The sequence below is a fragment of the Bufo gargarizans genome, unplaced genomic scaffold (assembly GCF_014858855.1).
Source record: "Bufo gargarizans isolate SCDJY-AF-19 unplaced genomic scaffold, ASM1485885v1 original_scaffold_1895_pilon, whole genome shotgun sequence".
Lineage (NCBI taxonomy): Eukaryota > Metazoa > Chordata > Amphibia > Anura > Bufonidae > Bufo > Bufo gargarizans.
The window spans coordinates 107,394-135,157 of NW_025334560.1; the positions used below are offsets into that span (position 1 = coordinate 107,394).

General features: G+C 50.9%; 2 protein-coding genes across 3 annotated transcripts in view; both read left to right on the top strand.

The window, feature by feature from the left end:
* Positions 1-1,622: 1,622 nt before the first annotated feature.
* The window catches only part of DQX1 (DEAQ-box RNA dependent ATPase 1), a 32,997-nt gene continuing 6,855 nt past the window's right edge, over positions 1,623-27,764 (top strand). Inside the window, exons 1-8 of one of the 2 annotated variants that reach the window (XM_044274611.1) lie at positions 1,623-1,713; positions 3,773-4,064; positions 15,948-16,141; positions 16,490-16,868; positions 16,942-17,175; positions 18,131-18,227; positions 23,622-23,780; positions 24,164-24,355. In XM_044274611.1, the coding sequence (XP_044130546.1) occupies positions 3,795-4,064; positions 15,948-16,141; positions 16,490-16,868; positions 16,942-17,175; positions 18,131-18,227; positions 23,622-23,780; positions 24,164-24,355 (1,525 nt within the window). In that variant the 5' untranslated portion in view covers positions 1,623-1,713; positions 3,773-3,794. The other variant, XM_044274612.1, reaches the window with a different exon arrangement.
* LOC122923781 (basic proline-rich protein-like) lies at positions 1,821-3,452 on the top strand. Its single transcript, XM_044274621.1, has one exon. It carries the CDS (start codon positions 1,821-1,823, stop codon positions 3,450-3,452), a length of 1,632 nt encoding a protein of 543 aa, XP_044130556.1.

The window sequence follows — 27,764 nt, forward strand, 5'->3', positions numbered from 1 at the left end:
GTGATACAGTCTGCTGACACTGGTGATACAGGGAATCTAAGCCGTACACTGGTGATACAGTCTGCTGACACTGGTGATACAGGGTATCTAAGCCATACACTGGTGATACAGACTGCTGACACTGGTTATAGGGGGTATCTAAGCCATACACTGGTGATACAGTCTGCTGACACTGGTGATACGGGGTATCTAAGCCGTACACTGGTGATACAGTCTGCTGACACTGGGGATACAGGGTATCTAAGCCGTACACTGGTGATACAGTCTGCTGACACTGGTGATACGGGGTATCTAAGCCATATACTGGTGATACAGTCTGCTGACACTGGTGATACGGGGTATCTAAGCCATACACTGGTGATACAGTCTGCTGACACTGGTGATACAGGGTATCTAAGCCATACACTGGTGATACAGTCTGCTGACACTGGTGATACAGGGTATCTAAGCCATACACTGGTGATACAGACTGCTGACACTGGTTATAGGGGGTATCTAAGCCATACACTAGTGATACAGTCTGCTGACACTGGTGATACGGGGTATCTAAGCCGTACACTGGTGATACAGTCTGCTGACACTGGTTATAGGGGGTATCTAAGCCGTACACTGGTGATACAGTCTGCTGACACTGGTTATAGGGGGTATCTAAGCCATGCACTGGTGATACAGTCTGCTGACACTGGTTATAGGGGGTATCTAAGCCGTACACTGGTGATACAGTCTGCTGACACTGGTGATACAGTCTGCTGACACTGGTGATACAGTCTGCTGACACTGGTGATACAGGGTATCTAAGCCATGCACTGCTGATACAGTCTGCTTACACTGGGGATACAGGGTATCTAAGCCGTACACTGGTGATACAGTCTGCTGACACTGGTGATACAGGGTATCTAAGCCGTACACTGGTGATACAGTCTGCTGACACTGGTGATACAGTCTGCTGACACTGGTGATACAGTCTGCTGACACTGGTGATACAGTCTGCTGACACTGGTGATACGGGGTATCTAAGCCATGCACTGCTGATACAGTCTGCTTACACTGGGGATACAGGGTATCTAAGCCGTACACTGGTGATACAGTCTGCTGACACTGGTGATACAGGGTATCTAAGCCATGCACTGGTGATACAGTCTGCTGACACTGGTGATACTGGGTATCTAAGCCATACACTGGTGATACAGTCTGCTGACACTGGTGATACGGGGTATCTAAGCCGTACACTGGTGATACAGTCTGCTGACACTGGTGATACGGGGTATCTAAGCCATGCACTGCTGATACAGTCTGCTTACACTGGGGATACAGGGTATCTAAGCCGTACACTGGTGATACAGTCTGCTGACACTGGTGATACAGGGTATCTAAGCCATGCACTGGTGATACAGTCTGCTGACACTGGTGATACGGGGTATCTAAGCCATACACTGGTGATACAGTCTGCGGCTGCTATAGTTCTGTTATACTGTAGTGGTGGAAAGAAGTCAGGTGATGAAGGGGTTAATTTGTGGGCGTGACCTGGGTGTAGTGGGCAAAGAGTCTGCGCTTTCCCCGGGGCATGCTGGGAAATGTAGGCGGAAGTCATTGTGAAAGTGACGGATGTGTCGGAAGTGACGTCAGCAGCGATCGGCAGCTGGGAATTGAGGGCGGAAGTAAGCGAAGGTGTGGGCGGAACTGTGAACCATCGTCTGCTAGAGTCAGCTAGAGGTGAGACCCCGGGATGACTGTGCTGACGGCTGTGTGTGAATAACCTCCTGCACAGTGCGTGCGGCATCTCGTCACCGTGCGCTCCACTGTCACCGGATACTCCTAACATGTCAACTACTCCTCCTAACGTGTCAACTACTCCTCCTAACGTGTCAACTACTCCTCCTAACGTGTCAACTACTCCTCCTAACGTGTCAACTACTCCTCCTAACATGTCAACTACTCCTCCTGACGTGTCCCCGCACACTGCTCCTCCTAACATGTCAACTACTCCTCCTAACATGTCAACTACTCCTCCTAACGTGTCAACTACTCCTCCTAACGTGTCAACTACTCCTCCTAACGTGTCAACTACTCCTCCTAACATGTCAACTACTCCTCCTAACGTGTCAACTACTCCTACTGACGTGTCCCCGCGCACCGCTCCTCCTGACGTGTCCCCGCGCACCGCTCCTCCTGACGTGTCCCCGCGCACCGCTCCTCCTGACGTGTCCCCGCGCACCGCTTCTCCTGACGTGTCCCCGCGCAACGCTCCTCTGACGTGTCCCCCGCGCACCGCTCCTCCTGACGTGTCTCCGCGCACCGCTCCTCCTGACGTGTCCCCGCGCACCGCTCCTCCTGACGTGTCCCTGCGCACCGCTCCTCCTGACGTGTACCCGCACACTGCTCCTCCTAACGTGTCAACTACTCCTCCTAACGTGTCAACTACTCCTCCTAACATGTCAACTACTCCTCCTGACGTGTCCCCGCCCACCGCTCCTCCTGACGTGTCCCCGCGCACCGCTCCTCCTGACGTGTCCCCGCGCACCGCTCCTCCTGACGTGTCCCCGCGCACCGCTCCTCCTGACGTGTCCCCGCGCACCGCTCCTCCTGACGTGTCGCCGCGCACCGCTCCTCCTGACGTGTCGCCGCGCACCGCTCCTCCTGACGTGTCGCCGCGCACCGCTCCTCCTGACGTGTCGCCGCGCCCCGCTCCTCCTGACGTGTCCCCGCGCACCGCTCCTCCTGACGTGTCCCCGCGCACCGCTCCTCCTGACGTGTCGCCGCGCACCGCTCCTCCTGACGTGTCGCCGCGCACCGCTCCTCCTGACGTGTCGCCGCGCACCGCTCCTCCTGACGTGTCGCCGCGCACCGCTCCTCCTGACGTGTCGCCGCGCACCGCTCCTCCTGACGTGTCGCCGCGCACCGCTCCTCCTGACGTGTCGCCGCGCACCGCTCCTCCTGACGTGTCGCCGCGCACCGCTCCTCCTGACGTGTCGCCGCGCACCGCTCCTCCTGACGTGTCGCCGCGCACCGCTCCTCCTGACGTGTCGCCGCGCCCCGCTCCTCCTGACGTGTCGCCGCGCACCGCTCCTCCTGACGTGTCGCCGCGCACCGCTCCTCCTGACGTGTCCTCGCACACTGCTCCTCCTAACATGTCAACTACTCCTCCTAACATGTCAACTACTCCTCCTAACATGTCAACTACTCCTCCTAACATGTCATCTACTCCTCCTAACGTGCCCCCGCGCACCGCTCCTCCTGACGTGTCCCCGCACCCCGCTCCTCCTGACGTGTCCCCGCACCCCGCTCCTCCTGACGTGCCCCCGCGCACCGCTCCTCCTGACGTGTCCCCGCGCACCGCTCCTCCTGACGTGCCCCCGCGCACCGCTCCTCCTGACGTGCCCCCGCGCACCGCTCCTCCTGACGTGCCCCCGCGCACCGCTCCTCCTGACGTGTCCCCGGCACCGCTCCTCTGACTTGACCCCGCACCGCTCCTCCTGACGTGCCCCCGCGCACCGCTCCTCCTGACGTGCCCCCGCGCACCGCTCCTCCTGACGTGCCCCCGCGCACCGCTCCTCCTGACGTGCCCCCGCGCACCGCTCCTCCTGACGTGCCCCCGCGCACCGCTCCTCCTGACGTGCCCCCGCGCACCGCTCCTCCTGACGTGCCCCCGCGCACCGCTCCTCCTGACGTGCCCCCGCGCACCGCTCCTCCTGACGTGCCCCCGCACACCGCGCGCGCACAGCCCCTCGTGGTCAGTGAGGTACATGGTCACTCACTTATTATCTGTGTCTAGGCCTTGGTCCATCTCGGCTTGTATGGAGTCGACAGACGTCTCTTCAGAGGAGAGGCAGCTGGTAGAAGAGGACACTGTTCTTTTGGATGACCTGGAGCGGGATGACCTGGAGCGGGATGACCTGGAGCAGAACCCCTTTGATGGTCTCCCGTTTTCCTCGCGCTATTATCAGCTGCTCGCCGGACGGCGGTCATTGTCTATATGGAGTGTGAAATACCAGTTCCTGGAGAGTCTGCAGAGCAGTAACATCGTCCTGGTTTGTGCAGAGCCCGGCGCCGGCAAAAGTACCCAGGTGAGTACTGACCCATGATTTCTCTAGTCACACTCAAAGCTGCAGTCACAGAAATTCTGGCATTCAGGCTAAAGGAAGCCATAGCTCTCTGCTGCCTGTGGTGTGGTGTTCACACTGATAGTGGTCGTGTTGTTACATCTCTGCTGCCTGCAGTAGTGTCAGACTCTGAGCAGAGCACGCTGTAGTACACTATGGTAGGTGTGGTGTTCACACTGATAGTGGCCGTGTTGTTACATCTCTGCTGCCTGCAGTAGTGTCAGACTCTGAGCAGAGCACGCTGTAGTACACTATGGTAGATGTGGTGTTCACACTGATAGTGGTCGTGTTGTTACATCTCTGCTGCCTGCAGTAGTGTCAGACTCTGAGCAGAGCACGCTGTAGTACACTATGGTAGATGTGGTGTTCACACTGATAGTGGCCGTGTTGTTACATCTCTGCTGCCTGCAGTAGTGTCAGACTCTGAGCAGAGCACGCTGTAGTACACTATGGTAGATGTGGTGTTCACACTGATAGTGGCCGTGTTGTTACATCTCTGCTGCCTGCAGTAGTGTCAGACTCTGAGCAGAGCACGCTGTAGTACACTATGGTAGATGTGGTGTTCACACTGATAGTGGTCGTGTTGTTACATCTCTGCTGCCTGCAGTGGTGTCAGACTCTGAGCAGAGGACGCTGTAGTACACTATGGTAGATGTGGTGTTCACACTGATAGTGGCCGTGTTGTTACATCTCTGCTGCCTGCAGTAGTGTCAGACTCTGAGCAGAGCACGCTGTAGTACACTATGGTAGATGTGGTGTTCACACTGATAGTGGTCGTGTTGTTACATCTCTGCTGCCTGCAGTAGTGTCAGACTCTGAGCAGAGCACGCTGTAGTACACTATGGTAGATGTGGTGTTCACACTGATAGTGGCCGTGTTGTTACATCTCTGCTGCCTGCAGTAGTGTCAGACTCTGAGCAGAGCACGCTGTAGTACACTATGGTAGATGTAGTGTTCACACTGATAGTGGCCGTGTTATATCTCTGCTGCCTGCAGTAGTGTCAGACTCTGAGCAGAGCACGCTGTAGTGCACTATGGTAGATGTAGTGTTCACACTGATAGTGGTCGTGTTGTTACATCTCTGCTGCCTGCAGTAGTGTCAGACTCTGAGCAGAGCACGCTGTAGTACACTATGGTAGATGTGGTGTTCACACTGATAGTGGCCGTGTTACATCTCTGCTGCCTGCAGTAGTGTCAGACTCTGAGCAGAGCACGCTGTAGTACACTATGGTAGATGTAGTGTTCACCCTGATAGTGGTCATGTTGTTACATCTCTGCTGCCTGCAGTAGTGTCAGACTCTGAGCAGAGCACGCTGTAGTACACTATGGTAGATGTGGTGTTCACACTGATAGTGGTCGTGTTGTTATATCTCTGCTGCCTGCAGTAGTGTCAGACTCTGAGCAGAGCACGCTGTAGTACACTATGGTAGATGTGGTGTTCACACTGATAGTGGTCGTGTTGTTACATCTCTGCTGCCTGCAGTAGTGTCAGACTCTGAGCAGAGCACGCTGTAGTACACTATGGTAGATGTGGTGTTCACACTGATAGTGGTCGTGTTGTTACATCTCTGCTGCCTGCAGTAGTGTCAGACTCTGAGCAGAGCACGCTGTAGTACACTATGGTAGATGTAGTGTTCACACTGATAGTGGTCGTGTTGTTACATCTCTGCTGCCTGCAGTAGTGTCAGACTCTGAGCAGAGCACAGCTGTAGTACACTATGGTAGATGTGGTGTTCACACTGATAGTGGTCGTGTTGTTACATCTCTGCTGCCTGCAGTAGTGTCAGACTCTGAGCAGAGCACGCTGTAGTACACTATGGTAGATGTGGTGTTCACACTGATAGTGGTCCGTGTTGTTACATCTCTGCTGCCTGCAGTAGTGTCAGACTCTGAGCAGAGCACGCTGTAGTACACTATGGTAGATGTGGTGTTCACACTGATAGTGGCCGTGTTGTTACATCTCTGCTGCCTGCAGTAGTGTCAGACTCTGAGCAGAGCACGCTGTAGTACACTATGGTAGATGTGGTGTTCACACTGATAGTGGTCAGTGTTGTTACATCTCTGCTGCCTGCAGTAGTGTCAGACTCTGAGCAGAGCACGCTGTAGTACACTATGGTAGATGTGGTGTTCACACTGATAGTGGTCGTGTTGTTACATCTCTGCTGCCTGCAGTAGTGTCAGACTCTGAGCAGAGCACGCTGTAGTACACTATGGTAGATGTGGTGTTCACACTGATAGTGGCCGTGTTGTTACATCTCTGCTGCCTGCAGTAGTGTCAGACTCTGAGCAGAGCACGCTGTAGTACACTATGGTAGATGTGGTGTTCACACTGATAGTGGCCGTGTTGTTACATCTCTGCTGCCTGCAGTAGTGTCAGACTCTGAGCAGAGCACGCTGTAGTACACTATGGTAGATGTGGTGTTCACACTGATAGTGGTCGTGTTGTTACATCTCTGCTGCCTGCAGTAGTGTCAGACTCTGAGCAGAGCACGCTGTAGTACACTATGGTAGATGTGGTGTTCACACTGATAGTGGTCGTGTTGTTACATCTCTGCTGCCTGCAGTAGTGTCAGACTCTGAGCAGAGCACGCTGTAGTACACTATGGTAGATGTAGTGTTCACACTGATAGTGGTCAGTGTTGTTACATCTCTGCTGCCTGCAGTAGTGTCAGACTCTGAGCAGAGCACGCTGTAGTACACTATGGTAGATGTAGTGTTCACACTGATAGTGGTCGTGTTGTTACATCTCTGCTGCCTGCAGTAGTGTCAGACTCTGAGCAGAGCACGCTGTAGTACACTATGGTAGATGTAGTGTTCACACTGATAGTGGTCGTGTTGTTACATCTCTGCTGCCTGCAGTAGTGTCAGACTCTGAGCAGAGCACGCTGTAGTACACTATGGTAGATGTGGTGTTCACACTGATAGTGGTCGTGTTGTTACATCTCTGCTGCCTGCAGTAGTGTCAGACTCTGAGCAGAGCACGCTGTAGTACACTATGGTAGATGTAGTGTTCACACTGATAGTGGTCGTGTTGTTACATCTCTGCTGCCTGCAGTAGTGTCAGACTCTGAGCAGAGCACGCTGTAGTACACTATGGTAGATGTAGTGTTAGCACTGATAGTGGCCGTGTTGTTACATCTCTGCTACCTGCAGTAGTGTCAGACTCTGAGCAGAGCACGATGTAGTACACTATGGTAGATGTGGTGTTCACACTGATAGTGGTCGTGTTGTTACATCTCTGCTGCCTGCAGTAGTGTCAGACTCTGAGCAGAGCACGCTGTAGTACACTATGGTAGATGTAGTGTTCACACTGATAGTGGTCATGTTGTTACATCTCTGCTGCCTGCAGTAGTGTCAGACTCTGAGCAGAGCACGCTGTAGTACACTATGGTAGATGTGGTGTTCACACTGATAGTGGTCGTGTTGTTACATCTCTGCTGCCTGCAGTAGTGTCAGACTCTGAGCAGAGCACGCTGTAGTACACTATGGTAGATGTGGTGTTCACACTGATAGTGGTCGTGTTGTTACATCTCTGCTGCCTGCAGTAGTGTCAGACTCTGAGCAGAGCACGCTGTAGTACACTATGGTAGATGTGGTGTTCACACTGATAGTGGCCGTGTTGTTACATCTCTGCTGCCTGCAGTAGTGTCAGACTCTGAGCAGAGCACGCTGTAGTACACTATGGTAGATGTAGTGTTCACACTGATAGTGGCCGTGTTGTTACATCTCTGCTGCCTGCAGTAGTGTCAGACTCTGAGCAGAGCACGCTGTAGTACACTATGGTAGATGTGGTGTTCACACTGATAGTGGCCGTGTTGTTACATCTCTGCTGCCTGCAGTAGTGTCAGACACTGAGCAGAGCACGCTGTAGTACACTATGGTAGATGTAGTGTTCACACTGATAGTGGTCGTGTTGTTATATCTCTGCTGCCTGCAGTAGTGTCAGACTCTGAGCAGAGCACGCTGTAGTACACTATGGTAGATGTGGTGTTCACACTGATAGTGGCCGTGTTGTTACATCTCTGCTGCCTGCAGTAGTGTCAGACTCTGAGCAGAGCACGCTGTAGTACACTATGGTAGATGTGGTGTTCACACTGATAGTGGCCGTGTTGTTACATCTCTGCTGCCTGCAGTAGTGTCAGACTCTGAGCAGAGCACGCTGTAGTACACTATGGTAGATGTGGTGTTCACACTGATAGTGGTCGTGTTGTTACATCTCTGCTGCCTGCAGTAGTGTCAGACTCTGAGCAGAGCACGCTGTAGTACACTATGGTAGATGTAGTGTTCACACTGATAGTGGTCGTGTTACATCTCTGCTGCCTGCAGTAGTGTCAGACTCTGAGCAGAGCACGCTGTAGTACACTATGGTAGATGTAGTGTTCACACTGATAGTGGTCGTGTTGTTACATCTCTGCTGCCTGCAGTAGTGTCAGACTCTGAGCAGAGCACGCTGTAGTACACTATGGTAGATGTGGTGTTCACACTGATAGTGGTCGTGTTGTTACATCTCTGCTGCCTGCAGTAGTGTCAGACTCTGAGCAGAGCACGCTGTAGTACACTATGGTAGATGTGGTGTTCACACTGATAGTGGTCGTGGTGTTACATCTCTGCTGCCTGCAGTAGTGTCAGACTCTGAGCAGAGCACGCTGTAGTACACTATGGTAGATGTGGTGTTCACACTGATAGTGGTCGTGTTGTTACATCTCTGCTGCCTGCAGTAGTGTCAGACTCTGAGCAGAGCACGCTGTAGTACACTATGGTAGATGTGGTGTTCACACTGATAGTGGTCGTGTTGTTACATCTCTGCTGCCTGCAGTAGTGTCAGACTCTGAGCAGAGCACGCTGTAGTACACTATGGTAGATGTGGTGTTCACACTGATAGTGGCCGTGTTGTTACATCTCTGCTGCCTGCAGTAGTGTCAGACTCTGAGCAGAGCACTCTGTAGTACACTATGGTAGATGTGGTGTTCACACTGATAGTGTTGTTACATCTCTGCTGCCTGCAGTAGTGTCAGACTCTGAGCAGAGCACGCTGTAGTACACTATGGTAGATGTAGTGTTCACACTGATAGTGGTCGTGTTGTTACATCTCTGCTGCCTGCAGTAGTGTCAGACTCTGAGCAGAGCACGCTGTAGTACACTATGGTAGATGTGGTGTTCACACTGATAGTGGTCGTGTTGTTACATCTCTGCTGCCTGCAGTAGTGTCAGACTCTGAGCAGAGCACGCTGTAGTACACTATGGTAGATGTGGTGTTCACACTGATAGTGGTCGTGTTGTTACATCTCTGCTGCCTGCAGTAGTGTCAGACTCTGAGCAGAGCACGCTGTAGTACACTATGGTAGATGTGGTGTTCACACTGATAGTGGTCGTGTTGTTATATCTCTGCTGCCTGCAGTAGTGTCAGACTCTGAGCAGAGCACGCTGTAGTACACTATGGTAGATGTGGTGTTCACACTGATAGTGGCCGTGTTGTTACATCTCTGCTGCCTGCAGTAGTGTCAGACTCTGAGCAGAGCACGCTGTAGTACACTATGGTAGATGTAGGTGTTCACACTGATAGTGGTCCGTGTTGTTACATCTCTGCTGCCTGCAGTAGTGTCAGACTCTGAGCAGAGCACGCTGTAGTACACTATGGTAGATGTGGTGTTCACACTGATAGTGGCCGTGTTGTTACATCTCTGCTGCCTGCAGTAGTGTCAGACTCTGAGCAGAGCACGCTGTAGTACACTATGGTAGATGTGGTGTTCACACTGATAGTGGTCGTGTTGTTACATCTCTGCTGCCTGCAGTAGTGTCAGACTCTGAGCAGAGCACGCTGTAGTACACTATGGTAGATGTGGTGTTCACACTGATAGTGGCCGTGTTGTTACATCTCTGCTGCCTGCAGTAGTGTCAGACTCTGAGCAGAGCACGCTGTAGTACACTATGGTAGATGTGGTGTTCACACTGATAGTGGCCGTGTTGTTACATCTCTGCTGCCTGCAGTAGTGTCAGACTCTGAGCAGAGCACGCTGTAGTACACTATGGTAGATGTGGTGTTCACACTGATAGTGGTCGTGTTGTTACATCTCTGCTGCCTGCAGTAGTGTCAGACTCTGAGCAGAGCACGCTGTAGTACACTATGGTAGATGTGGTGTTCACACTGATAGTGGCCGTGTTGTTACATCTCTGCTGCCTGCAGTAGTGTCAGACTCTGAGCAGAGCACGCTGTAGTACACTATGGTAGATGTGGTGTTCACACTGATAGTGGCCGTGTTGTTACATCTCTGCTGCCTGCAGTAGTGTCAGACTCTGAGCAGAGCACGCTGTAGTACACTATGGTAGATGTGGTGTTCACACTGATAGTGCCGTGTTGTTACATCTCTGCTGCCTGCAGTAGTGTCAGACTCTGAGCAGAGCACGCTGTAGTACACTATGGTAGATGTGGTGTTCACACTGATAGTGGTCGTGTTGTTACATCTCTGCTGCCTGCAGTAGTGTCAGACTCTGAGCAGAGCACGCTGTAGTACACTATGGTAGATGTGGTGTTCACACTGATAGTGGTCGTGTTGTTACATCTCTGCTGCCTGCAGTAGTGTCAGACTCTGAGCAGAGCACGCTGTAGTACACTATGGTAGATGTGGTGTTCACACTGATAGTGGTCGTGTTGTTACATCTCTGCTGCCTGCAGTAGTGTCAGACTCTGAGCAGAGCACGCTGTAGTACACTATGGTAGATGTGGTGTTCACACTGATAGTGGCCGTGTTGTTATATCTCTGCTGCCTGCAGTAGTGTCAGACTCTGAGCAGAGCACGCTGTAGTACACTATGGTAGATGTGGTGTTCACACTGATAGTGGTCGTGTTGTTACATCTCTGCTGCCTGCAGTAGTGTCAGACTCTGAGCAGAGCACGCTGTAGTACACTATGGTAGATGTGGTGTTCACACTGATAGTGGTCGTGTTGTTACATCTCTGCTGCCTGCAGTAGTGTCAGACTCTGAGCAGAGCACGCTGTAGTACACTATGGTAGATGTGAGTGTTCACACTGATAGTGGTTGTGTTGTTACATCTCTGCTGCCTGCAGTAGTGTCAGACTCTGAGCAGAGCTTGCTGTAGTACACTATGGTAGATGTGGTGTTCACACTGATAGTGGCCGTGTTGTTACATCTCTGCTGCCTGCAGTAGTGTCAGACTCTGAGCAGAGCACGCTGTAGTACACTATGGTAGATGTGGTGTTCACACTGATAGTGGTCGTGTTGTTACATCTCTGCTGCCTGCAGTAGTGTCAGACTCTGAGCAGAGCACGCTGTAGTGCACTATGGTAGGATGTGGTGTTCACACTGATAGTGGTCGTGTTGTTACATCTCTGCTGCCTGCAGTAGTGTCAGACTCTGAGCAGAGCACGCTGTAGTACACTATGGTAGATGTAGTGTTCACACTGATAGTGGCCGTGTTGTTATATCTCTGCTGCCTGCAGTAGTGTCAGACTCTGAGCAGAGCACGCTGTAGTACATGATAGTAGATGTGCGTGTTACACTGATAGTGGTCGTGTTGTTACATCTCTGCTGCCTGCAGTAGTGTCAGACTCTGAGCAGAGCACGCTGTAGTACACTATGGTAGATGTAGTGTTCACACTGATAGTGGTCGTGTTGTTACATCTCTGCTGCCTGCAGTAGTGTCAGACTCTGAGCAGAGCACGCTGTAGTACACTATGGTAGATGTGGTGTTCACACTGATAGTGGTCGTGTTGTTACATCTCTGCTGCCTGCAGTAGTGTCAGACTCTGAGCAGAGGCACGCTGTAGTACACTATGGTAGATGTGGTGTTCACACTGATAGTGGCCGTGTTGTTACATCTCTGCTGCCTGCAGTAGTGTCAGACTCTGAGCAGAGCACGCTGTAGTACACTATGGTAGATGTGGTGTTCACACTGATAGTGGTCGTGTTGTTACATCTCTGCTGCCTGCAGTAGTGTCAGACTCTGAGCAGAGCACGCTGTAGTACATGATAGTAGGTGTGGTGTTCACACTGATAGTGGTAGTGTTGTTACATCTCTGCTGCCTGCAGTAGTGTCAGACTCTGAGCAGAGCACGCTGTAGTACACTATGGTAGATGTAGTGTTAGCACTGATAGTGGTCGTGTTGTTACATCTCTGCTGCCTGCAGTAGTGTCAGACTCTGAGCAGAGCACGCTGTAGTACACTATGGTAGATGTGGTGTTCACACTGATAGTGGTCGTGTTGTTACATCTCTGCTGCCTGCAGTAGTGTCAGACTCTGAGCAGAGCACGCTGTAGTACACTATGGTAGATGTAGTGTTCACACTGATAGTGGTCGTGTTACATCTCTGCTGCCTGCAGTAGTGTCAGACTCTGAGCAGAGCACGCTGTAGTACACTATGGTAGATGTGGTGTTCACACTGATAGTGGCCGTGTTGTTACATCTCTGCTGCCTGCAGTAGTGTCAGACTCTGAGCAGAGCACGCTGTAGTACATCTATGGTAGATGTGGTGTTCACACTGATAGTGGCCGTGTTGTTACATCTCTGCTGCCTGCAGTAGTGTCAGACTCTGAGCAGAGCACGCTGTAGTACACTATGGTAGATGTGGTGTTCACACTGATAGTGGCCGTGTTGTTACATCTCTGCTGCCTGCAGTAGTGTCAGACTCTGAGCAGAGCACGCTGTAGTACACTATGGTAGATGTAGTGTTCACACTGATAGTGGTCGTGTTGTTACATCTCTGCTGCCTGCAGTAGTGTCAGACTCTGAGCAGAGCACGCTGTAGTACACTATGGTAGATGTAGTGTTAGCACTGATAGTGGCCGTGTTGTTATATCTCTGCTGCCTGCAGTAGTGTCAGACTCTGAGCAGAGCACGCTGTAGTACACTATGGTAGATGTGGTGTTCACACTGATAGTGGCCGTGTTGTTACATCTCTGCTGCCTGCAGTAGTGTCAGACTCTGAGCAGAGCACGCTGTAGTACACTATGGTAGATGTGGTGTTCACACTGATAGTGGTCGTGTTGTTACATCTCTGCTGCCTGCAGTAGTGTCAGACTCTGAGCAGAGCACGCTGTAGTACACTATGGTAGATGTGGTGTTCACACTGATAGTGTCATGGTGTTACATCTCTGCTGCCTGCATTAGTGTCAGACTCTGAGCAGAGCACGCTGTAGTACACTATGGTAGATGTGGTGTTTACACTGATAGTGGCCGTGTTGTTACATCTCTGCTGCCTACAGTAGTGTCAGACTCTGAGCAGAGCACGCTGTAGTACACTATGGTAGATGTGGTGTTCACACTGATAGTGGTCGTGTTGTTACATCTCTGCTGCCTGCAGTAGTGTCAGACTCTGAGCAGAGCACGCTGTAGTACATCATGGTAGATGTGGTGTTCACACTGATAGTGGTTGTGTTGTTACATCTCTGCTGCCTGCAGTAGTGTCAGACTCTGAGCAGATCATGCTGTAGTACACTATGGTAGATGTAGTGTTAGCACTGATAGTCGTCATGGTGTTACATCTCTGCTGCCTGCAGTAGTGTCAGACTCTGAGCAGAGCACGCTGTAGTACACTATGGTAGGTGTGGTGTTCACACTGATAGTGGCCGTGTTGTTATATCTCTGCTGCCTGCAGTAGTGTCAGACTCTGAGCAGAGCACGCTGTAGTACATCATGGTAGGTGTGGTGTTCACACTGATAGTGGCCGTGTTGTTACATCTCTGCTGCCTGCAGTAGTGTCAGACTCTGAGCAGAGCACGCTGTAGTACACTATGGTAGATGTGGTGTTCACCCTGATAGTGGCCGTGTTGTTACATCTCTGCTGCCTGCAGTAGTGTCAGACTCTGAGCAGAGCACGCTGTAGTACACTATGGTAGATGTAGTGTTCACACTGATAGTGGTCGTGTTGTTACATCTCTGCTGCCTGCAGTAGTGTCAGACTCTAAGCAGAGCACGCTGTAGTACACTATGGTAGATGTAGTGTTAGCACTGATAGTGGCCGTGTTATATCTCTGCTGCCTGCAGTTGTGTCAGACTCTGAGCAGAGCACGCTGTAGTACACTATGGTAGATGTAGTGTTCACACTGATAGTGGCCATGTTGTTACATCTCTGCTGCCTGCAGTAGTGTCAGACTCTGAGCAGAGCACGCTGTAGTACACTATGGTAGATGTGGTGTTCACACTGATAGTGGCCATGTTGTTACATCTCTGCTGCCTGCAGTAGTGTCAGACTCTGAGCAGAGCACGCTGTAGTACACTATGGTAGATGTGGTGTTCACACTGATAGTGGTCGTGTTGTTACATCTCTGCTGCCTGCAGTAGTGTCAGACTCTGAGCAGAGCACGCTGTAGTACACTATGGTAGATGTAGTGTTCACACTGATAGTGGCCGTGTTGTTATATCTCTGCTGCCTGCAGTAGTGTCAGACTCTGAGCAGAGCACGCTGTAGTACACTATGGTAGATGTAGTGTTCACACTGATAGTGGCCGTGTTGTTATATCTCTGCTGCCTGCAGTAGTGTCAGACTCTGAGCAGAGCACGCTGTAGTACACTATGGTAGATGTGGTGTTCACACTGATAGTGGTCGTGTTGTTACATCTCTGCTGCCTGCAGTAGTGTCAGACTCTGAGCAGAGCACGCTGTAGTACACTATGGTAGATGTGGTGTTCACACTGATAGTGGTCGTGTTGTTACATCTCTGCTGCCTGCAGTAGTGTCAGACTCTGAGCAGAGCACGCTGTAGTACACTATGGTAGATGTGGTGTTCACACTGATAGTGGTCGTGTTGTTACATCTCTGCTGCCTGCAGTTGTGTCAGACTCTGAGCAGAGCACGCTGTAGTACAAGATAGTAGATGTGGTGTTCACACTGATAGTGGTCGTGTTGTTAATGCTACCACAAAGTCGCTGCAGATTCCAATTGTGGCGAAACCAACCTCGCCACTGGGTTTTGGGGAGGCCTGTTTAAAAGTCTCTTGCCTCGGGATTATGGCCCTGTGGCAAACCCAGCCACTATATACGGTAATTCCTGTACGTATGATGTTAGGGCATATGGGTATACCACTTTAAAGAACCAAGCGTATATATGTTTGTGTAACTTGTCAGCTTGGGAGACAGTTGGGTGGATAGACAGAGGGGAGGAAAATGCTGGTTGTGGTCCATTGTCCCATTGTCCCATTGTGTGTTTAAATGGTGATGTCTGTCCTGTTGTCTCCACATGTGTATTGGCGATTTCCCTTTGTCCTGAGAGATAATTGGATTACTTCTCGGTTGTCTCCGGGACAGAGAGGAGGAAACCATGATGTATTGTGGGGATGTGTTGTATCTGTCCTGTATTTGCAACAACTGTAATAAAAACCAGGCTGGGTGTGCCAGCACATCAGACCACTGCTTGACCCTCAACACGGAGCCTTGTCTCGTTATTGGGGGGATTCCCTGTATGCTGTTGGAGACTGATTGCCAGGAGTGTAAGCTGATTGTATGCTTTTCCTGTTCGTCTGCTAGCAGCTATTCGCGAGGTTCCAGTTTGGAGTGCTATTTTGTATCCAGTTCGGGAGTTTGGTGTTCTGCAGTAGCTGTGCCTGTCTCTCAGAAAGGGGCATATTGCCTAAACGGATTTTAACCCCTTGTCTGCTGAAACGGTCCGTTACACCAATGCTTACACATTCTGCAGCTCTGAATGTGACTGGAGCTGCCCTGAGATGATCCCTGTGCAGGTGGGTGTGCTCTGAGTGTTCATCGGTCGGGCCCAATGCCCCAGTCTCCACTGCTGCTCTGGTTTTCTTCTGCCTTTATTGGCAGGGTATCATTGTTGTATATTTTGTGCCCTCTAGTGGTCAGTTATATTGCAGTATATTCTGTATCCTCGTAGGTGCCACAATGGTGTGCAGAATATGCGCTCTCCCAGCAGTACCGTGAGGGTTCTGTCGTCTGCTCCCAGCCCTACCCCACTGCTGCCTTCAGCCTGGCCCTCAGAGTGGCGGATGAGATGGACCTGAATGTGGGCCATGAAGTCGGGTTCTCCATTCCACACGAGGACTGCTCCTCTGCTAACACTGTCCTGAGGTATGGAGGGAGATCACCCACACTGGCCAATGGTGGTCTGCAAGTTGTCAGAGGCCAGTAAGATGGTGAGAGAGGTTCAGCATGTAGGGTAGAGAAGAGTGAATAATTATTGGTTAGTGTGTAGGGTAACAGTCAGTAGGTAAGGTTAAGCCTGTTGTGTGGTTTATGGTTCAGTTGGTAAGGTAGAGGTCACTATGTAGGTCAAGGGTCAGTGGGACAACTAGAGGGACAGGGTAAGGGTCAGTCAAGATCAGTGTGTTGGGTAAAAGTCACGGTAAGGATCAGTTGAGGTCATTTCCTTATCCCTCTCTGCAGGTAGTCCATTACTTGGTCTCTGTTGTCCACCAGGTTCTGCTGGGATTCCCTTCTGCTCCAAGAGCTGACCTCTGACCCTCTGATGCAGACCACTGGTGTGGTTGTACTTGATGAAGTAGATGAGCGTACAGTGGCCACTGACCTTCTTCTGGGCCTCCTTAAGGACATGACACTTCAGAGACCGTTCCTTCGCTTGGTGGTGATGACATCACCCGGGTTTCGTCAGCGTATGGTGGACTACTTAGGTGCAGACGTCTCCGTAGTGAATGTTCCAGTGCGAGAACACCTGCCGAATGTTGTCTACCGCCCATCAGTGTCACATGACCACATCATGGCTGCATGTCACATGGTCCTAGATGTTCACCGCAGGAATGAGCCGGGGGATGTGTTGGTGTTTTTGGCCAGTGAAGAGGTAAGATGTTGCTGAAGGTTGCAGTTCTTGGATCTGCAGAGCAACAGCTTTAATGTTATTTTGTGCCCTGCAGGAAGTTCTTCGGTGTTGCTCCGCTCTTCTCACAGAGTCCGTGTCTTTGAGTCCCAGTTTGGGGTCGCTATCGCCTGTGTCTCTGATGGCCAGTGCTGGTAATGGATTGCAGTCAGTGTACGAGGCTGAATCCACAGACGAGCGCCGAGTTTACCTCTCGGGTTCACTGACAGAACTTTCCTTCTCTCTCCCGGGGATTCATTACGTCATCGATACAGGGCACGAGCTGCAGACCGTGAGTATGGCGGCTGTGGGGTCATGTATGTCTGCATGACATGGTGGGAGGAAAATGGAGGGCAGCCCGTGTGCTGAGGGGAGGAAAATGGAGGGCAGCCCGTGTGCTGAGGGGAGGAAAATGGAGGGCAGCCCGTGTGCTGAGGGGAGGAAAATGGAGGGCAGCCCGTGTGCTGAGGGGAGGAAAATGGAGGGCAGCCCGTGTGCTGAGGGGAGGAAAATGGAGGGCAGCCCGTGTGCTGAGGGGAGGAAAATGGAGGGCAGCCCGTGTGCTGAGGGGAGGAAAATGGAGGGCAGCCCGTGTGCTGAGGGGAGGAAAATGGAGGGCAGCCCGTGTGCTGAGGGGAGGAAAATGGAGGGCAGCCCGTGTGCTGAGGGGAGGAAAATGGAGGGCAGCCCGTGTGCTGAGGGGAGGAAAATGGAGGGCAGCCCCGTGTGCTGAGGGGAGGAAAATGGAGGGCAGCCCCTGTGCTGAGGGGAGGAAAATGGAGGGCAGCCCCTGTGCTGAGGGGAGGAAAATGGAGGGCAGCCCCTGTGCTGAGGGGAGGAAAATGGAGGGCAGCCCCTGTGCTGAGGGGAGGAAAATGGAGGGCAGCCCCTGTGCTGAGGGGAGGAAAATGGAGGGCAGCCCCTGTGCTGAGGGGAGGAAAATGGAGGGCAGCCCCTGTGCTGAGGGGAGGAAAATGGAGGGCAGCCCCTGTGCTGAGGGGAGGAAAATGGAGGGCAGCCCCTGTGCTGAGGGGAGGAAAATGGAGGGCAGCCCCTGTGCTGAGGGGAGGAAAATGGAGGGCAGCCCCTGTGCTGAGGGGAGGAAAATGGAGGGCAGCCCCTGTGCTGAGGGGAGGAAAAGGAAGAGCAGCTCACATGCTGTCAGGAGTACTCGGGCTGGGAGTAGTCGGCTCTGGTGCTGGAAGTAGTTGTCAGAGGGAGTAATTAGGTCTCTATTTCCTCTGCAGGTTTACAATCCCCGGATCCGGGCAGATTCTCAGCTTCTCCGAGTGATCAGTAAAAGCCGAGCTGAGATCCGCAGGATGAGAGTGCAGGCCCCTGATGGTGAGTGACCACCAGAAGGAGACACTGGACTCCTTAAGAGCAGTGGGTGATCCTTGTGGTGAACCATTCAATCACTCCATTCCGATGTCCATCCTGATGCTTTCCTCTCACTGATGTGTATCCCTGTCATGTTCTTCTTTAGTCTAAGTCCACCCTGATGGTTTCTTCTCACTTCTCGTGTTGTCCTTTTCTCTGTTGTCCACCCTGATGGTTTCTTCTCACTTCTCGTGTTGTTCTTTTCTCTGTTGTCCACCCTGATGGTTTCTTCTCACTTCTCGTGTTGTCCTCTTCTCTGTTGTCTACCTGATGGTTTCTTCTCACTTCTCATGTTGTCTCCTCTCTGTTGTCTACTGTGGGGTTTTGCTCTGGTAGACAGGATTAGCGGACGCAGTACAGAGGCAACAAGTTCTTCGGATCAAACAGTTCAGTATTTTATTCATACTTTAGGCAAGTGACAAAACAAACAGTCATATTCAAACAAAGGTCACCTTGCGGTGTTGGTGGTAAAAGTGGGGACAAACCTCATGTAATAGCCCACCATTCCCAGGAATTACTTTATTTGCCTAGTGGTGACAGGTCGGGGCCTATTCTATATCTCCTCTATTTTGTTCACTTGGGGGATGACTCCGCTCCCAATGACATACCCCAGGTATTTGGTCTCTTCTGACCCTATCGCAATTTTTGGGGGTTAGCGGTTAGGCCAGCTTTCCGAAGGGAGTCCACTACAGCCTGTACTTTGGGTAGGTGACTTTCCCATTCGGTACTGTGGATGACGATATCGTCCAGGTAAGCTGAAGCGTACCGACGATGTGGACGAAGCACAATGTCCATTAGTCGCTGTGGCGAAACCAACCTCGCCGCGGGGTTTTGGAGAGGGCTGTTTAAAAGCCTCTTGCCTCAGGATTATGGCCCATAGTAACTTTAAAGGAGAAGACAGACCGGCCGCACAGCTTAAATCTGTCTGTGGAATTGTATTTTATGTTATTATGCGTTCGGTTAAATTGTATGTTATGTGAGGGCACCCAGATAGCTAATATTATTGTATTCGTGTATTCTGAGTGCCATTCACCTAATGATATGCACTCAGACTTGAGCTATCTGGGGATATGTTAAATGTCTGTGTTTGCTGTGGGGGTGTGCCATTGTGTGTTTGGGTGGTGATTCCTGTCCTGTTGTCTCCACATGTGTATTGGTGATCTCCCCTTTGTCCTGAGAGATAATTGGATTGCCTTCGGTTGTCTCTGGGACAGAGAGGAGGAAACCATGATGCATTGTGGGGATGTGTTGTATCTGTCCTGTGTCGCAGTCTCCCTTCTGGTCCTCTAGGGGGCGGGAACGATTGGTTGCTGTACTTGCATTGTGTGTGTTGTAAGGTATTGATTGGTTGGATTTCAAAACCCTGTGGGCAGTACTATGTATGTTTCTTATGAATAAAAGAGGCTGTACTTGAAGTACAGTCAGACCACTGCTGACCCTCAAGACGGAGCCTTGTCTCATTATTGGGGGGATTCCCTGTATGCTGTTGGAGACTGATTGCCAGGAGTGTAAGAGGACTGTACGCTTTTCCTGTTCGTCTGCAGGCAGCTATTCGCGAGGTTCCAGTTTGGAGTGCTATTTTGTATCCAGTTCGGGAGGTTGGTGTTCTGCAGTAGCTGTGCCTGTCTCTCAGAAAGGGGCATATCGCCTAAACGGATTTTAACCCCTTGTCTGCTGAAACGGTCCGTTACAGTCGCTGAAAAGTGTCGGGGGCGCCATGCAGACCAAAGGCTAACACCTTATACCGATACAGCCCCTCAGGCGTGATGAAGGCAGTTTTCTCTTTCGCAGTCTCCATTAAGGGCACCTGCCAGTACCCTTTGGTGAGGTCCAACACAGAAAAATACCGGGCTTGTCCTAACCTCTCGATGAGCTCATCCACCCGGGGCATGAGATACGCATCGAATTTGAAAACCTTGTTACGTTTTCGAAAGTCGTTACAAAACCGCAACATCCCGTCCGGTTTGGATATCAATACTATCGGACTGGCTCACTCACTTTTTGACTCCTCAATGACGTCTAGCTGCAACATTAGCTGCACCTCCTCTGATATGACTTATTGCCGAGCCTCGGGCACCCGGTATGGTTTTAACCGGACAATGTCATGCTGGATTATGGAAGTGCGTCCAGGAAGGTCCGAGAACACATCCGTGTTCCGACTAACGAACTCCCTGCCCTCCTGAGTCTGTTTAGAGGAGAGGCTGTCAGCAATTTTTACTGTGGCAGCCGCCTCTTTTGCATCAGACAGAGGGGCCGGTACCTCTTCTTCTAGAAAACCTGGCCACGGGCTGTCTTCTGTACAGGTTTACCTATCTTTCCACGGTTTGAGTAAATTCACATGGTAAACCTGCTCCGGCTTTCACCGCCCTGGCTGGTGTGCCTTGTAGTTTACATCTCCAATTTTCTTGAGTACCTCGTAGGCGCCCTGCCATCTAGCTGTCCACGGTCGGCACCAGAACCGAAACCTGATCACCCGGGTTAAAGATCCGGACCCCAACCCTGACGATTATAGATCCTACTCTGGGCTCGCTGAGCTGTCTCCATATGCTCCCTAACAAGAGGCAACACTGTCTCTATCCGATCCTGCATCTGGGTAACATACTCAATAACACTTTTACGTGGAGTGGGTTGTTGTTCCCACGCCTCTTTGGCCACGTCCAAGAGACTGCGAGGGTGTCTGCCATATAGCAGTTTGAAGGGCGAGAACCCAGTAGAGGCCTGGGGCACCTCTCGCATTGCGAACATGAGATAGGGCAGAAGGAGGTCCCAGTCCTTCCCATCTTTAGACATGACCCTTTTCAACATATTTATTAATGTTTGGTTAAACCATTCTACCAGACCGTCCGTTTGCAGACGGTAAACGGATGTCCATATTTGTTTTATCTGCAGCAACTTACAGAGCTCCCTCATCACCTTGGACATAAAAGGTGTCCCTTGGTCGGTCAGAACCTCTTTAGGTAGTCCTACTCGGGAAAACATCTCCATTAGCTCCTTAGCTCTGAGTTTGGCCGAGGTATGTCGCAGTGGCACCGCCTCCAGGTACCGAGTGGCGTAGTCTAGAATAACTAAGATGTGTTGATGCCCTCTGGCGGACTTCGGTACTGGGCCTATGAGGTCCATAATACTTCGATAATCGGGAGAGGTACTGGGGGACTACGGAAATGTGGCTAAGGGCTAGTTATCTGGCAGGGAGGGCAAGACTTACAAAACCCTTCCACTTCTTTGAATATGCTGGACCAGTAAAACCGATGTAGAATACGATCCTGAGTTTTCTGCAGCCCCAGGTGACCCCCGGGAACGTGTTGGTGGGCTAGATCTAACACAAGCTTGTGATAAGCCTTGGGGACCACCAACTGTTCAATAGGCTCACCCCGTGGCTGGTTTACCCGATACAACATATCCTGATGAACCACAAAACAGGGAAACACTGTATCTGCCCCAGGTTGTTGTGGTTTACCATCTACTATTAACACATTTTCCCAAGGGCGGGATAGGGTTGGGTCCCGATGTTGGGTGGTACCAAAATTATTCTCAGAGACATTGAGGTCTGCCAATTCAGGACCTGGTGGCAAGTCCTCCACGTCTCCCACCATCACACTTAGCGGGGTTGTCTCCCCCTCTTCCACAGAAGTGGCAGTCACCCCTACCGCTGGCCCTTCGGTCTCAGGTTCCCAGGGTTCTGGTCTCCCCCCTGAGCTGGGACATTCTGCTAGGGTTACCCCTGTCTCATGGGCATCAGTTACTACTTTCATAGCAGGCCACAGTGCCGAGAAGTCTCTCCCTTTAATGAGTTTATAGTGTAGATTTGTGGCAACATCCACCTTGTGGGTCCATCTACCGGCTACCGTCGTGGGGTAGTCTTTTAAGTCTCCGTGGATGCACATCACCCACAATTTCCGGCCAGTATACTCAGGAGACTGCGCCAGGGTAGCCCTTACTAGGGGCACCAGACTCCCTGAGTCCAGCAGAGCCTCCGCCGGAGTGTCTCCCACTTTCACCTAAAACAAATGATCTAGAGACTCTGGTGTACCTGTTGCCCGTATCCTCCACCAATTGTGGGGTTTCGCTCTGGTAGACAGGATTAGCGGATGCAGTACAGAGACAACAACAAGTTCTTTGGTTCAAACAGTTCAGTGTTTTATTCACACTTTAGGCAAGTGACAAAACAAGCAGTCATAATCAAAGAAAAAGTCACCTTGCGGTGTTGGTGGTAGTTCACACCATGCAGAAATTTTGCGTCAAAGAGTCCTTGACCATAGCAGCACCAACCTGTTTTCACGGCAAACAGGTAGCAAGCCTTCATCCAGACACAAGGCTCCCAGATCCCAACACAGAGACCTGGCTTCTGAGCCCAGCTGCCTATTTAAGGACAGCCAGGTGCTGCCAAAACCTGGACCGACACTTAAAATCCAGTCCGGTATTTGACCTCACCTGGCTGTAAATCCGCCCAGCAGCACATGCTGGGAGAAAAATACCTGTTTTCCCAGACAAAACCTCTCACTGTGTCACCCTATCCAGATGGTTTCTTCCCACTTCTCATGTTGTCTTTCTATATGTTGTTTACTCTGATGGTTACTTCTCATTTCTCATGTTGTCTCCTCTCTTTTGTCTACCCTGATGGTTTCTTCTCAGTTCTTGTGTTGTTCTCCTTTCTGTTGTCCACCCTGATGGTTTCTTCTCACTTCTCGTGTTGTTCTCCTTTCTGTTGTCCTCCCTGATGGTTTCTTCTCACTTCTCGTGTTGTCTTCCTATACGTTGTCTACCCTGATGGTTTATTCTCACTTCTCGTGTTGTTCTCCTTTCTGTTGTCCACCCTGATGGTTTCTTCTCACTTCTCGTGTTGTTCTCCTTTTTGTTGTCCACCCTGATGGTTTCTTCTCACTTATCGTGTTGTGCTTCTCTCTGTTGTCCACCCTAATGGTTTCTTCTCACTTCTCAGGTTGTTCTTCTCTTTGTTGTCCACCCTAATGGTTTCTTCTCGCTTCTCGTGTTGTTCTTCTCTTTGTGGTCCACCCTGATGGTTTCTTCTCGCTTCTCGTGTTGTTCTCCTTTCTGTTGTCTACCCTGATGGTTTCTTCTCACTTCTCAGGTTGTTCTCCTTTCTGTTGTCCATCCTGATGGTTTTTTCTCACCTCTCGTGTTAGGCTCCTCTCTGGTGTCCACCCTGATAGCTTATTCTCACTTCCCCGTGTTAGGCTCCTCTCTGGTGTCCTCCCTGATGGTTTCTTCTGATGTCTCATGTTGTGCTCTTTTTTAGTCTTTGTCAATGCTGATGGTTTCCCTCAACTGCTGTGTATCCTAGCGTGCTCCAGTCAATGTACTTCCTGATGGTTTCCTCTCCCTTTATTTTTACCTCAGGGGTGTGTTATCGATTGTACTCAGAAAACGTCTTTGAGACTCAGATGCCGGAGTTTTCCCCTCCTCGAGTTCTGGAGGACAACCTGAGCCGCATGGTCCTGCTGCTAAAGAGACTGGACATTGCGGACCTCGGCCAGTGTGACTTCCTAGAGCGACCTGGTAATAAATGACATGAGTGCGCCGCCCGCAGGCCATGCAGCTATTTCACATGATCCAGGAATGTCCACTACACTCCTCATCCTCCTAGTCCTCAATCATACTTTCTCCTCATCTCACCCAGTTTAGCAAACTACTCTCCCCATCCTCCTAGTTCTCACTCCCACCATCTCCTCATCTAATCCGGTGTTGTGCACTACTCTCCCCTTCCTCCTAGTCCTTAATCATACCTTCTCATCTCACCCAGTTTAGTGAACTACTCTCCCCATCCTCCTAGTCCTCAATCATACCTTCTCCTCATCTCATCCAGTGGTGTGCACTACTCTCCCCACCTCTGTTGCACTGGCTCTTTTTCATGTTCACTCTTCATTTTCCCTCCTCCCCAGCCCCGGAGGCCCTCATGCAGGCTCTGGAGGATCTGGATTACCTGGCGGCACTGGACGATGATGGGAACCTGTCTGAGGTCGGCATCGTCATGTCAGAGTTTCCACTGGATCCTCAGATCTCCAAGTCCCTCCTGGCGGCCTGCGAGTTCCAGTGTGTCAGCGAGATGCTCACACTGGCAGCAATGCTTACTGGTACCTCGAGAGGAGGGGTTATTTTGGGGTGGTCGTTCTATGGAGTGGGAGGAGTCTTTAGTAGGGACAGCATCATGTGGAGAATACACAGTGGAGTCCCATTTTTCTGACCATTTCCTACTCTTGACGTCTGCAGTGTGTAGATCATGAAGGAAGTCACGTGAGCTGAGCTAGCTAGGTGGGTATAGTATATATGGTGTGTAATAGGTTGCCTGCACACGTATCCCTCAGTGGGTTTATAAGGTGTGTTATAGGCTGTCTGCACACATATCCCTCGGTGGTTATATAAGGTGTGTGATAGGCTGTCTGCACACATATCCCTCGGTGGGAATAAAAGTTGTGTGATAGGCTGTCTGCACACACATCCCTTTGTGGGTATATAAGGTGTTATAGGCTGTCTGCACACATATCCCTCAGTGGGTATATAAGGTGTGATAGGCGGTCTGCACACATATCCCTCAGTGGGTATATAAGGTGTGATAGGCTGTCTGCACACATATCCCTCGGTGGGTATATAAGGTGTGTGATAGGCTGTCTGCACACATATCCCTCACTGGGTATATAAGGGGTGTGATAGGCTGTCTGCACACATATCCCTCGGTGGGTATATAAGATGTGTGATAGGCTGTCTGCACGCATATCCCTCGGCGGGTATATAAGGTGTGATAGGCTGTCTGCACACATATCCCTCGGTGGGTATATAAGGTGTGTGATAGGCTGTCTGCACACATATCCCTCAGTGGGTATATAAGGTGTGAGATAGGCTGTCTGCACACATATCCCTCAGTGGGTATATAAGGTGTGTGATAGGCTGTCTGCACACATATCCCTCAGTGGGTATATAAGGTGTGTGATAGGCTGTCTGCACACATATCCCTCAGTGGGTATATAAGGTGTGTGATAGGCTGTCTGCACACATATCCCTCAGTGGGTATATAAGGTGTGTGACAGGCTGTCTGCACACATATCCCTCGGTGGGTATATAAGGTGTGATAGGCTGTCTGCACACATATTCCTCGTGGGTATATAAGGTGTGTGATAGGCTGTCTGCACACATATCCCTCGGTGTGTATATAAGGTGTGTGATAGGCTGTCTGCACACATATTCCTTGGTGGGTATATAAGGTGTGTGATAGGCTGTCTGCACGCATATCCCTCGGCGGGTATATCAGGTGTGATAGGCTGTCTGCACACATATCCCTTGGTGGGTATATAAGACGTGTGATAGGCTGTCTGCACACATATCCCTCGGTGGGTATATAAGGTGTGTGATAGGCTGTCTGCACACATATCCCTCAGTGGGTATATAAGGTGTGTGATAGGCTGTCTGCACACATATCCCTTGGTGGGTATATAAGGTGTGTGATAGGCTGTCTGCGCGCATATCCCTCGGTGGGTATCTAAGGGGTGTGATAGGCTGTCTGCACACATATCCCTCGGTGGGTATATAAGGGGTGTTATAGGCTGTCTGCACACATATCCCTTGGTGGGTATATGAGGTGTGATGGGCTGCCTGCACACATACCCTCGGTTGGTATATAAGGTGTGATTGGCTGTCTGCACACATATTCCTCGGTGGGTATCTAAGGTGTGTGATAGGCTGTCTGCACACATATTCCTTGGTGGGTATATAAGGTGTGTGATAGGCTGTCTGCACGCATATCCCTCGGCGGGTATATCAGGTGTGATAGGCTGTCTGCACACATATCCCTTGGTGGGTATATAAGGTGTGATAGGCTGTCTGCACACATATTCCTCGGTGGGTATCTAAGGTGTGTGATAGGCTGCCTGCACACATATCCCTCGGTGGATATATAAGGTGTGTGATAGGCTGCCTGCACACATTTCCCTTAGTGGGTATATAAGGTGTGATAGGCTGCCTGCACACATTTCCCTCGGTGGATATTTAAGATGTGTGATAGGCTGTCTGCACGCATATCCCTCGGCGGGTATATCAGGTGTGATAGGCTGTCTGCACACATATCCCTTGGTGGGTATATAAGACGTGTGATAGGCTGTCTGCACACATATCCCTCAGTGGGTATATAAGGTGTGTGATAGGCTGTCTGCACACATATCCCTCAGTGGGTATATAAGGTGTGTGATAGGCTGTCTGCACACATATCCCTCAGTGGGTATATAAGGTGTGTGATAGGCTGTCTGCACACATATCCCTTGGTGGGTATATAAGATGTGTGATAGGCTGTCTGCACGCATATCCCTCGGCGGGTATATCAGGTGTGATAGGCTGTCTGCACGCATATCCCTTGGTGGGTATATGAGGTGTAATGGGCTGCCTGCACACATACCCTCGGTGGGTATATAAGGTGTGATAGGCTGTCTGCACACATATTCCTCGGTGGATATATAAGGTGTGATAGGCTGCCTGCACACATATCCCTTAGTGGGTATATAAGGTGTGGTAGGCTGCCTGCACACATATCCCTCGGTGGATATATAAGGTGTGATAGGCTGCCTGCACACATATCCCTTAGTGGGTATATAAGGTGTGATAGGCTGCCTGCACACATTTCCCTCGGTGGATATTTAAGATGTGTGATAGGCTGTCTGCACACATATCCCTCAGTTGGTATATAAGGTGTGAAAGGCTGTCTGCACACATATACCTCGGTGGGTATATATGGTATGATAGGCTGTCTGCACACATATCCCTTGGTGGGTATATATGGTATGATAGGCTGTCTGCACACATATCCCTTGGTGGGTATATAAGGTGTGTGATAGGCTGTCTGCACACATATCCCTCAGTGGGTATATAAGGTGTGAGATAGGCTGTCTGCACACATATCCCTCAGTGGGTATATAAGGTGTGTGATAGGCTGTCTGCACACATATCCCTCGGTGGGTATATAAGGGGTGTTATAGGCTGTCTGCACACATATCCCTTGGTGGGTATATGAGGTGTGATGGGCTGCCTGCACACATACCCTCGGTTGGTATATAAGGTGTGATAGGCTGTCTGCACACATATTCCTCGGTGGGTATCTAAGGTGTGTGATAGGCTGTCTGCACACATATTCCTTGGTGGGTATATAAGGTGTGTGATAGGCTGTCTGCACGCATATCCCTCGGCGGGTATATCAGGTGTGATAGGCTGTCTGCACACATATCCCTTGGTGGGTATATAAGGTGTGATAGGCTGTCTGCACACATATTCCTCGGTGGGTATCTAAGGTGTGTGATAGGCTGCCTGCACACATATCCCTCGGTGGATATATAAGGTGTGTGATAGGCTGCCTGCACACATTTCCCTTAGTGGGTATATAAGGTGTGATAGGCTGCCTGCACACATTTCCCTCGGTGGATATTTAAGATGTGTGATAGGCTGTCTGCACGCATATCCCTCGGCGGGTATATCAGGTGTGATAGGCTGTCTGCACACATATCC